The 13,480-nt window shown below is 36.5% G+C and overlaps 1 protein-coding gene across 1 annotated transcript; it reads left to right on the top strand.

The window, feature by feature from the left end:
* Positions 1–2,184: 2,184 nt before the first annotated feature.
* Positions 2,185–5,229, top strand: LOC136817609 (uncharacterized). The gene has a single exon (XM_067073936.1). It carries the CDS (start codon positions 2,185–2,187, stop codon positions 5,227–5,229), a length of 3,045 nt encoding a protein of 1,014 aa, XP_066930037.1.
* The last annotated feature ends 8,251 nt before the right edge of the window (positions 5,230–13,480 follow it).

The following is a 13,480-nucleotide window of genomic DNA, read 5'->3' on the forward strand; positions in this document are numbered from 1 at the left end:
TTATCCAATTTTGAATGTTCAGTCAAATCTCTCTACTCTTAGGTTCCAAATAAACGGGGGGTTGGAAATTGTACTTTTGAAACCCAAAAATAAGGTAAAAATAGGCTATAATCAGGCTATTTAGAGCAAAATAAAATGTTCACTTTGACAGCTGAAAATATTCTCAGAGATTAATAAAGGGGGGGGGGTCCTAATAAGGTTCGGGGGTTGGAAAATTTTCGAAAATTAACAAGCGGGGGGGCCCGTTTATTTGGAACCTAAGAATACCATGCTCCCGTTGGCACAAACCATTGTTGCCCCTCCTCAGTCACTAAACTTCACCTCCTCTATGTTAATTGCACATCGAAATTAGAACGTTCTTCTGATAAAATGAGATAATAATAACAGTTGAAAAATGAAATTTTCAGCAGGGTATTCCTTGCTCCTTATTTCATCAACAATAGACGATATCGGATTTAGATAAATGCAATGCATTCTGGTTTCTAGGGACTCTCAAAGGAATTATAATGCGAAATAGGCCTAAAATAAAACCTAAATATTGTCGGTGACGGTATTTGAAGAATATTTTCTACCGTATTTCGAGTGCTCTTCGTACTAAAAAAATCTGTTTAACTTAACCTTTTTTCGCACTTCCGCTAAATTTGGATAATTTTCGGCAGAAAATCCATGAAAGTGTCCGTACGTGACAAAAAATGGCCATTTTAAGTTTCAGGCTTATTCGCTAAAATTTTCAAAAATCTTGACTCGCGAAATTAAAACCAAAAGCTTTCACGACTTTTTTTGGCTCGCGTAATTTAATCCGAATAAAGCAAAAAGTAATTAGCCCAGGACAGGAACCTTCAATTTGATATGTCCATGATTTGATAGATTTGCGAGTCTTGAATCTGTATTACCTTGAGAAAAGAAAAGCGGAATTTATTTTGGCGATTCAAGAATATTTCTAAATTTGGCGAGAATTAATTTGGGCGAATGACTTTGTTTAATATTTTAGCTGAAAAAGGGTAAAAACATAGCACATTTAGGAAAAATAAAGACTTTACCGAAGGTAAATCAAATTTGGTGAATGACAAAACTATCTAATTTGGCGAATTTTTCAGGCAATTCTTTACAAAATCGGTATTTTGAGGCTCCTGGAAAATTTGATGTGTTATTTGATTACTTGCTCCTGGATTTTCGACCAAGGGGGTGCTGGAAAATTTGAGCTGGTTTTTCTGGAACATGATCCTGGATTTTGAGAACAGATATTTTGTAGCCGACTCCTGGATTCTAAGCAGGTGTTCCGAAAGGACAAGGTTCCTAGATTTATTTGTTAAATTTTCTCTCCTGGAAAAAAAGAACAGATATATCGAAAAATTCCGCCGGCGGCTGCTTCTGCAATTCATCAGGGAGATATTGATATATTTAAAAGATAATAATCCCTTGTATTCTGATATAGAAATCAATGTAGACTCAATTCCAAGGTTTTGGATAAACTCAATCAATAATGATGACGGAGGAAACAACGAAAGCGATTTCACCAATAAAGAGAATATCGAGCACATAGAAAGCAACGAAAATGAAGAAGAAGAAGAAAATCCTTTAGATCGCTTTCGAATTCCAGCTTCTGAAACTGTTTTTGTACCAGAACTAGCTCATGATGTTGTTGACGACTCTAATATTACCATCGCTCCAGGGGAAAACAAGGAACCTTTGCCCATTATTTGCGACGAGAACTGTGAAATGCTCGCTCACCCAAATTTATTCCCTACAGGTAAATTCGGCTATACACACAAAAGAGATGTAAAGCTAACTCCATGTAGATATTTCAATCAAAGGTTGCTAAACTACACACAAAAATTCTCCTCAGATGCGGACTATATTTTTTACGCTCAATCTCTAATGCAACACTTGAATTTGAATAATAGCATAAACACAGCTTTGAAAAAAATCCAAACCGAGGGATTAACGGCTGGCCGTCTGTCACAAAATTTTAAAGAAACTATATCAAATCTCATGCTTAATGATGACGCCTTCAGTTTCATGAATAATTTGAAGGGAAGTCCAGCCTACTGGAAAAGGTTTTTATATGAAACCCTTGCCATGATAAAACAATTAGGTCTGCCAACCTGGTTTATGAGCTTATCTTGTGCTGATTTGAAGTGGCCTGATTTGATTGAAATAATTCAAAAAATAAAAGGCAATGAAATGACGGAAGAAGAAATAAGAAACTTGAGCTATAAAGAACGAACAGAAATCCTTCAGTCTAATCCTGTTCTGATGGCAAGACATTTCCAATATCGTGTTGAATGCTTTATTAAAACTATTTTAGCGAAAGATACTCTAGGTATCCTCCTCATTCATCATTCTATTAGAGTGGAATTTCAAGCTCGAGGTAGTCCCCATATTCACTGTATGTTATGGATCGAAGGCGCACCTACACTAACCCATGACACTATTGACGAATATCGAGATTTTGTTGACAGAGTTGTTAAATGTGATCTACCAGAAGATAAAGAAAGTGAGTTATATAAAATGGCGATAACATATCAAGTTCATAGACATTCAAAATCCTGTCGAAAATACAAAAACCAACCATGTAGATATTATTTCGGAAGATTTTTTACAGAAAGAACCATTATTGCCAAGCCTTTAGACCCCAGCCAAAACAACAGAGAAGAAAAATTAAAAGCAAGAAAAAAGGTTTTATCCCCGGTTAAAGAATACATTGACGCTCATTTCGATCCAAGATACAATAATGCACTTGATCCACAAAAGGATAATTACATCGAGCCAAAATCAATTGATGAGATTTTAAACGAGTTAGAAATTCCGAAAGATGTTTATTATGAAAATCTTGCTATTTCGACCGATACGGGATTTCAAATACATTATAAGCGTTCACCAGCTGTCTGTTTTATAAACAACTACTTTGAAGATGGCCTACTAGCATGGAAAACTAATCTAGATATACAGCCTGTTTTGGATTATCATAAAGCTGTGGCGTACATGTGTGCTTATATTTCAAAATCTGAAGATCAATCGACTGAAGCCATGAAACAAGCAGCAAATGAAGCTATGAATTCAAATCAGTCTCTTCGAGAGAAAATGAAATCAGTATCAAGGGCATATCGAACACATAGAGAAATGTCAATCCAAGAAGCCGACTCTATTGTGCTTCCAGAAATATGGCTCCGAAAAACATCGCCAGGTGTAATTTTTGCAAATAGCAACTTGCCTGAAAATCGATATCGCGTATGTAAAAGTGAAGAGGAAATTTCAAACATGGATGCAGACGATACAAATGTTTTTAAGAAAAATATACTTGATCGATATATCGACAGACCTAACAGAGCATTCAAAAATGGTAGATATGCTGCAATGGACGAGTTATGTTACGCTCAATTTTTGTCAATTTATTATTTAGACACTAAAAAAAGAGAAGAAGAAAATGACTTTCAGCCTGAAGTTCTTGAGGAACTGAACCAAGAAGAAATCGCAGACCTGGCATTGCCAAAATCAGTTCCGTTGATGTCGAGTAAAGAGCGCTTGAAATTGAGAAAAACTAAATCTGTTTTAAGGTATCATGTACCAAGCAAAGAAAAAAAACCAGAGCATTATGCACATCATTTGCTTTTCATGTTCTATCCATTTCGAAATGAAGAAGAGCTCAAAGCTACCCCTTCTGGAACGTTTACTGAAAAATTATTTTCTCCTGGTGTTCTCGAAGTTGTTAATAGAAATAAAGCTATTTTTGAGCCTCATGCCGATGTAGTAGATGAAGCTTTGTTGAATTTCCATACAAACGCTAGAGGCTTTGATGTTTACGGTGAGCAAAATGACGAGATAGGAGAGGAAGAAAGAAATTATGCAAGTGAAGAAGAGACAGATAGTGAAGAAAATATTGAAAGTGTTTACCGTGGTGGTGCTCGCGTGCAATCTATCGAGCCTTTAATATCCGACGACGAATTAAATGCGAGAATACGATCACTCAATGAAAAACAAAGAGAAGTTTTTGATTATGTAGTGCGTTGGAGTAAAATGACTTCACAGAACTTACGGACAGACAAAGCAGAAAAGCCGAATCCTTTCTATATATTTCTAACAGGTAGTGCAGGTTGTGGTAAATCATATACTTTAAATATGATCAAGTTTTATTTACAAAAAGCGTTATCTTATGGATCAAGAGATGCATCAAAAGAGCGGTTACTTACCATGGCCCCGACGGGTGTGGCCGCGGTGAACGTAGCTGGTTCAACCATTAATTCTGTATTTAGCTTACCCCCTGGTTTTGAGTATAGTAAACATATCAATAAACTTCTTGACAGTGTTCGATCAATGCTTGAAAAACGCCTTTCGGAACTCAAAGCAATTATCATTGATGAAATTTCAATGGTTTCAAAGTATCGTTTACTACATATTCATCAAAGGCTTTGCGATATTTTTGGTTGCACTGAAGACATTCCATTTGCTGGTATTTCTATAATTACTTGCGGTGATTTTTATCAACTGCCTCCAATCAAAGGTGGTACAATATTCTCACTTTTCCCAGATGCTCTTTTAAATATTGATCATTGTTGGAGACATTTCAAAATAGTCGAGCTCACAGAAGTTATGAGACAAAGGGGGGATCAAGTGTTCATTAACATTTTAAACAATATCAGAATAGGTACCGTTATTGAAAACGACATGAAAATTCTAAAAGAAAGAGTTATAGATGAAAACCACCCTGATTATCCTTGGAACGCTATTCATTTATGGGCCGAAAATAAGCCCGTTGATGCTCATAACAGAATAAAATTAAGCGAGTTACCAGGTGAAGAGATTGAAGTATCTGCTGTTGATTCGTATCCTAAAAACACAAGTGATGAAGATATTGCGAGTATTAAAAGAAGAGGTCAAATGCAAACTGGAGGACTGGCCAATAAATTTGTTTTTAAACTCGGAGCAAAAGTAATGATAACCTCTAATATTGATGTCGAGGATAAACTTTGCAATGGACAAATGGGCTTTATAAAACATGTCAAGTTCGATGTTAACGGAAATGTGACACGTATTTATCTTGAGATGGACGGAGAAGATATAGGCAATAAAGCTAAAAGTAACGATGGCTTTGGACGTGTGAATAATTTAGTACCAATTGAAAAGATTGAAAGCGAGTTTGGAGTTAAACCTGATAAGTATCGTCCTTCAGTTAAGCGTATTCAGTTTCCCTTAATGTTCTCATGGGCGTGCACTGTTCATAAAGTATAAGGAAAGACATTCTCTCAAATTGTTTTTAATGTTACTTTAGATAATTAAAGAGGTTTTAATCCCGGTCAAGTATATGTTGCTTTAAGTCGTGTTACTTCATTGCAAGGTCTTTACTTGGTGGGAACATTTAACCCGAAAATCATCAAATGTGATAAAAAGGCTACCGAAGAATACAGTTTAATGAGAGAACAGTTACCCTTATTTGAAACTGTAGAACAATGTGAAGGGAATGAACACGATGTAATTATATCTCACTTAAATGTTCGGTCATTGAGTAAACACGCTATTGATATTAGATCGGACAAAATAAGTACAGAGAGTTGTTTGATATGTATGACTGAGACTCAATTAAAAGACCAGTCCCACAATAATGAAATTGAAAATACATTAGAAACATTTTGTCTTCATACTAATAATGTTTCTGATCACGTATATTCAAATACAGCTATTGCTTATAGAGATCAGATTGAGATATTAGAAGTAAATAATTTGCCAGGGGCAACAGGGTACACAATTAAGCATCGCAGAATAGATTTTCCTTTGAAAATCATTCTTTTATACCGTCAACAGAATCTTGCTAATGATCAATTTTTATATATAATCAGGCATCTACAAGGAACTCTTGGCAAAGCTCATATGATCCTTGGAGATTTTAACAAGAATTTCTTTACTGAAGAAAGTGATTTTATAAGAGAATACTTAGATGGAGAGTACGAAATGGTTGTTCGGAAACCAACTCATGTTTCTGGTTCTTTAATTGACCAAGTCTATGTTCATAACGATTTAAAAAATGTATTCGAAATTGAAACTCAAATTCATAGTACATATTTTTCAGATCACGAGGCAATTCAACTAAGGTTAAAAAAGCGTTCTAAGTAAAACAATATTTTAACCGCGCAACATTATCATGATTGCTCTATCTAAAAAAGTAACCGGAAACTAAATCCGATAAATCATTTGTTAAGGTTAAACACACAGCATTAGCGCGATGATGGTTTAGCGTGCGGATCGTTAGCGCTCGCTGTGCTCACTTTGGTTCATGGCGGTCCTTGGGCGGCGGGGGGTGGTCTCGTTCTTCCTTTTATTTTTCTCGAAGAGGAACCAACGTTCTCAGTGTGTTCTAGGCTTTATGATATCAATGAATTGGCGCCTGTGTAGAGCAGGCTTTATCTGGAAACGAGGTTAAATTCAAGATAGGACCAATCAAATCGAAAGAACTAGTCACATGATACAGATAGTGACTTATGGGACTTCCCAAAACCATGCTGTTTCCTTTTTGCGGTTGGTATTCTTCGTGGGCACAACTCAAGTCCATCTCCAAACAGAATCGAAAATTCAACTCCAAAAACTGAATATTTTCGAAAATGCCTAACAAAAAACCAAGACCTCGACTACAGTTCAAAGGAAATCCAGGTAAGGAAAATCTCTTTTTTTCAATATTTTTAAGGAAACATACAGATATTGCTTTTAAAAAACAGATCAGAAGAAAAAGGCGCATGTAAAAAAAGTAATTTTATCATCAGAAAACTCACCATAACTGACCCTTAAAACCTGATATTTTTTATGTTCCTTGAAATTCCAAATCTGGTACACGAGTCTAACAAACCACTCTACTTTATTACAGGTGAAGATGCTGCATTATTAGAAGTGACCCAGTGAAAACTCAAACAAAAAACTACAAACACCAGGTAAACATTGAAAACTTAAATAGCTTTTGACCAGCAGCATTTCTCCGTACCTTTTTTGCCCGAGTACCCCCTGGGCTTTTTACATTATTTTTGTCTGTTCAGTCGAGGGGTAAATTACTCAAAATATCTCGTACACTTTACCCAAAAACCCACCAAAAAAATCCCTTCAGTATTCCTTGGAACATCACCACCTAAAACCTAAGATTTTGAGTTCTTCATGGGAGATTTTTGTGATTTTTTTGAGATTTTATATGGGATTTTTGGAAAACTGTACAAAGCTTTTCTCAAGTGATTTAGGGGGTGGTTACACGCAGTCTTTGCTTTGGTTTGCCGAAGTGAAGTGAAATCACTTAATACACATATCTCACATGTTGTACACTTCACTCATTTTACTTCGGTCAAAAAGACCGAAGTGAAAACTCACTCCGGCGTGAAGAAAGCGAAAATAAACTTGTAACTCAAAATAAGGTGAAGTGAACATAATTTTTACAACGTTTTTCCTAAATTTTGATCTGAAAAATTAACTTTCATCATTCTTTCTTCACGGATATGCTTTATTTTACTTTCCTCGTGGATTTTATGCTTTTGAAACACAAATATCAACTTTTATTTTTACCCGAAGTGAAGGTGAAGTGAAGACGAAGTGAAAATTAGCCGAAGTCTAGTGGAGTGTAACAGGGTCAAAATTTCACTTCGGTCTCCTTTTCACTCCGGAGTGAGTTTCACTTCGCCTACGTGTAACCATCTCCTTACCCCTAAATATTTTTCCAAAAATAAGTTCTTGGAAATTCCGAATCTGATACAGAAGACTAAAACGACTATTTTATTACAGGTAAAGATGCAGCATTATCAGAAATGACATCCAGTGGAAACTCAAGCAAAGAACTACAACCACCAGGTAAACTTTAAAAGAATGATAGGTTTTTGGTTTCTTTATATGCTTTGTCTGTTAGTGCTTTTGGCTCAATTTTGAAACTTAACGGACTAATTTCGTGGGAATCAGTTTTCAAGTTTTTCACACATTTTTGCCAAACCTGCAAAAATTTTAACCCGCAAAATACAATTTTTGATGTTTTTCTGAAAAGTTGGAAAAATCCCTACGGAAATGAAAGAAATTGTGTGCTAAAAGAATAAAACTGCGAAAAATGAATTCCTGCCAAATGGATTTTTTTCGATATTTTTTTTGACGGCTAAAATTAGTTCCCTTAAGTAAGGTATTTGATTTCTACCTACCCTGATAGTGGTCTAAAAACTTCTATAGCTAACGGACATTTTATCTAAGAATGTCCGACCCACTTCAAATCGTTATTTCGAGTCGGGAAATTGCAGATTTTATTCATCTTGCATTAATTTATTCCCTTAAGGTATTCCAGAAAAGCGTATTTTAAGATAACACGCCTCTAAACGCGCAAAACTTTCGAGCGGAATTTATTATTGAGAATTGTAGAAATTTTGAATTTTTGCAGAATTTGATTTTGTTTAAAAGGGAAAAAATTGCAATAAGTAATTTTGCATCAATTTATTCGCCCAATAATTTATTCCTTTGAGGTGAAGCTTTTATCATTCTCAATAATCATCCAAATTTTTATTTGTTATTTGGAATTTTTTTAGGTCAGTTCCAATCTATTTATGGTTAGTTTTAACTGATAACCAACGGTTATTTCGATCCGAAAAACCTATTATAATTGTTCTTTCTTTTCTTTTCCTTTGCAGTCCAATTTGATAGCTCAGCTTCAGCTCCTTCAACTCCAAAGAAACCACGAATTGAAAAAGCATCAGGTATGTGATTGTTACTTAAAATGAGAATCTTGGTCTTTCAAGGGGTGCTTTGATAAACAAGAATGCCACTCATTAACCCTTTCAGTCCCAGAGTTTTAACAGCTACTTTCCTAGAAGTAAAAATTGCATTTAGAGACTACATCAGTCAAGCCTGGATAACTTATCAACCATAACATCAATGGTTCTAAAATTTTCACCCTTTTCTTCTTACAGATAGAGGAGCATTTTGCAAAAAACATTTTTGGCAAATGACGTCATAGGCCGGTCAGGTGACCAAAAAATGGCAAAAAATTTTTTAAACGGCTTATTTTTCGTCAGTCTATAAGAAAATTTTATATGAAGGAATGATTTAAACCCATTCATTCTTCTGATATCGAGCCTAGTGGTATCTTTTACCTCAAAAAAATTATTTGTATAGCACTCATAGGAAAATCTTAATAATGGAAAGAAGTTGTAAAAAATTCCATTTTCAGGCTTACAGTTATTGCTTGTAAAAACTTTCAACAACATTTATGTAAACATAACTTTTTATTGGAGCTTTCTTTTTCTATGAGGTTTTTTGCACACGATGCAATATGTTATGTACTTTTAAAGCTACTTGAAGACTTCTCTATATTTTGCGTCAAAAAACTACAGATCGTGAAGAAAGTAAGGAACTGCTGTGCGGTTCTCTGGGAAAAAAACAATGGGTACAAAGGAACCGCAGTGCGGTACCATGGGACTGAAAGGGTTAAGACAAAATCTGTTGCATTTTTTGTCTGTATGCTGAAGTTAGGTTGCTTCATTACTTGGAAAATCTAGGCTTTTGGTATCACACTCCTGAAACCTTGCAACAGCAACAATGTAAATATGTGATGAGGTGTGAGAATTTGCCTCACTGTTAGTCTAGTCTTAAAGGCTGCAAATTTTCTTGATTTAAGATGCGGCGCTTATTAGAGGGCGGCGCTTAATTCGAAATTTGAAAATTTAGCCTTTCAAAGAGCTTCAATAGTTTCACGAAGTTGGTTGAATCGTGAATTTTGCATTCTTAGATGGTGGGTTCTTTATACTTTTAGCCTAGTCGTTGTTGTAATGACATAGCAAAATGATTGATTTATGATTTTAGAGTTGGCTATTGAATGTAAAAGTTTGAATGTCTTCATTTTCAAGCCATTTTCTAATAAGCGTCGCATTAAGAGGTGTGGCGCTTATTAGAGGGCGGCGCTTATATTGAAGTTAAGATTTTAGGTGCGGCGCTTATTAGAGGGCGGCACTTAATAGAGGGCGGCGCTTATTGGAGGAAATATGGTAGCCTATTTTGAACTCTGATCAATAGACATGGTTTTCTGCATAAATTATATAAATCAAGCCTTTTCCCTTTGCATGTGAATGCTTTTCTTTGTGACAAATTTGAAATATTGGAAAATGGAACTTTCCAGGGACTTTTCGTATTTCTTCTATTGTTTTCAAATATTTCAAAGCAAGAACCTATCTGTAGGCAAATATCACAGACCATTATCTCTTGAAACACTAAAATCCACATTTTGTTCATAATTTTTCATTTTTTTACTAGATGATGGAAATGAGCAGCATGGATACGTGATAAAACTTTTCGATGTAGCAACATCTCCCTCTAAAATCAGATACTTTAATGCCTTGATTGATGATGGAGTCAGGGAAAAGAACATCGTTTGCTACAAGACTGACCTACACCAAGCCTTCCAATCGGCAAAGCTTAAAGATCGGCCAATAAAGATTACTCAGTTTACGGTTGAGAATGATAAATTTAGAAATTCCCTAAAATTTAAACTTGGTAACAATTCTCATGCAGAAATATCAGACAAGAACATTCCCTTTGAGTTGGTTGAGCAAAAACTACAAACTGTCAATGATTTCACTAAGTTGAATGATTTGGACAAATTACCCGATGAAGCAATAATCAATGTAGCGTGTCATGTTGACTTAACAGAAGATCCTGCAGAGGTTAACACCCAATTTGGACGTAAGCAACGACTCAATGTCCGCATTCAAGATGATTCTGTCACTGAATCAGTGAAATTGGTTTTATGGGGAAACCACATATCTAAAATTGCTGCTAAAGGTTCTTACCGTTTCAAAGAACTGAGAGTGAAAACCTATGATGGGAAATACCTAACGTCTACTGCTCACACCGAAGTCACCAGCTCAGATGAATCATATGTGGATTTGACTGATGTTTCTGGTTTTAACGACACAGAAGATCAACTTGTTGCAAGTTTCCCTGCCGTTGGAATAAATAAACTTGAAACGAACTATTATTGCCCTGTGTGTAACTTCCAGCTGATACAAACAGGGATTTACGGGCAGTACAACAAATGTCCAATTGAGGTGCTTCTTAGGGAGAAGTTTTTTGACGTCAAGCTGATGTTTAAAATTGGAGGTGAGAACGTAACCTTAATTTTCCCCCTAGACCTATTTGTCAACCTGCTTGAACGAATTGGTGCCGATCAAAGTGACTTGGAAGATGTGAAGCAAAAGACTTTGCGTGCATCTAACATTTCTGTTAAATATAAACGTAGATCAAGAACTGTTACTGAAATTTGCTAACTGTAAACAATATTTTGCTAGCATGAAACACTCCTGTAAAGTTTATAGGTAGATCAAGAAAAGTCACTGAAATTTGTCAAGTGCTTTAATCGAGCTTACATTTATGTATATAGTAAACGTGTAGTTTTGAGCCTTTTAACACGGTATTTTTGCTAGTATCTGACATTTCTGTATAATTTAAACGTTGCTTGAGAACTATCCCTGAAATTTGCTACTCTTTTGTGTATTTCACTTTATAATGACAGCCCAATTTGAGAAATTTTCCCCGAAGAACCCGCACAAAAGAGTACGTGTTTTAATCAAGCTTACATTTATGTTTATAGTAGTAGTATAATCGTAGTTCTCAGCTTTTGAGACGGTATTTTTTGCTTAGAAATCATGATTGGTGGCATTGTTTAGCCTTCTATATACTAAAAGTCTAATGTGAGTGAGCCGTGGGGGGGCCATTTTGGATTTTTTTCCAAGTCTCTTTTTAAATCGAGCTCCGAGCGGGAAAACAGTAGAGCGTTCTTTTTTCGAGGCGGAGTACGTTTCTTTTGAGACACGTCACCGGAAAACATGCCTACGGTTCCTTGCCGATCGGGAAACGTCGCCCGGTTCGGAAGCGTATCTTCGTTTTCGAAATTCTGCTTTACTGGTAATTTTCGTAAAAGTAAATAGAATAGCAAGAAGCTCAACAGCTATTTTGCTTTTTCTTTCTTTGGTTTCTTAATATTATTATTATATATTTCATTTCTGCAACAGAAAACAGTAATAATTTGAAAGAATTGTACATCTGGTCTCTTGCTCTGGTGACTGGTGCCATCGTTTGTAAATGGATATGGAATGGTGTAATGGTCATGGTATTCCTGTTTCTTAAATAGAGAACATTTTGTTATGGATTTGTACGGTTGTTCTTCAGAAATTATTATGGGGCTTATCGCAACCAACCACCCTAACAAAATAAACAAAGACCAAAGACCGACCAATGGAAACATTTACTTTACTCCTCTTGAAAATTGAGAGTGGCATATTTTTGCTGCATGGTATTGGTAATACATTTAAGTAATTTGGTAGTCTTTATAGGCGGCAATCACAAATATGTTCGTTCAACGACCGACCGAGCGACCGAGCGACGGACTCACTTTTTAGACCGACCGACCGACTCACTTTTTAGACCGAGCGAGCGAGCGAGCGACCGACCGACCGACCGACCGAGTCACTTTTTAGACCGCTGCACTTTTTAGACCGACCGACCGAGTCACTTTTTAAACCGATCGACCGACTCACTTTTTAAACCGACCGACCGACTCACTTTTTAAACCGACCGACTGACCGACTCCCTTTTTTAGACCAACCCACCAACTTACTTTTTAGGCCCATCGTCTGACTCGCTTTTTAGACCGGCCGACTCACTTTTTAGACCGACCTACTCACTTTTTAGACCCAACGAGGACGTAAAATGAAGATATTTGTGATTGCCGCCTTATACGTTTCTCTTCAATACTTTACTTTGGTTCGGGCTGCGCTGCACAAGAAGAAGCAGCAACAATGTATCGTGCAAAGAACAGCTTCACCATAAATGCGCCGGTAAGAATGTTCGAATAGATAATGCCCGTGTTCCGTATCTATGGACCTGTCAAACGTGTACGTTAACCATCCAGCCCTTCTTCAATATTCGAAACTTGTCTGATTTGGATTCTACAGTGCCCGATCTAACCAACGGCACTACGCCTCCCTCTGTGGCTCTGCTCGACCAACATCGAAAGCACCTCTCCATAGCGCATCTGAACACCCAATCAATGAAATCTACCTTCGCCGAATTCGAATCATATCTCTCCACACACCAGTTCGATATAATCACCATGTCCGAAACCTGGTTAAAAGACAATAAAAACTTGCTGTCTCACTATGAAATCGCAGGCTACGAAAAAGACTTTCGAAATCGTGACGCTAAACGTGGAGGTGGTGTCGGCTATTACATCAAATCAAACATCCTACACAAAGCCCGAAAGGATATCGAATCTTTCGACACAACCATTGAGCATCAGTGGATTGAACTTACCGGTAAGAATCGACTTTCCAATGTCCTAATCGGTATTGTTTATCAGCCCAGCAGCAAGTCTCGTGATAAGCTAGATTGGTTAGTTAAATTCGAGTCACTGATTTCCCAAGCGACACTCGTTCACCACGGTCCAATAATCATCACAGGAGACTTGAACATCGATCTGCTTGTACCC

The sequence above is a fragment of the Clytia hemisphaerica genome, unplaced genomic scaffold, assembly GCF_902728285.1.
Source record: "Clytia hemisphaerica strain Z4C2 unplaced genomic scaffold, Clytia hemisphaerica genome assembly, whole genome shotgun sequence".
Taxonomy (NCBI): Eukaryota; Metazoa; Cnidaria; class Hydrozoa; order Leptothecata; family Clytiidae; genus Clytia; species Clytia hemisphaerica.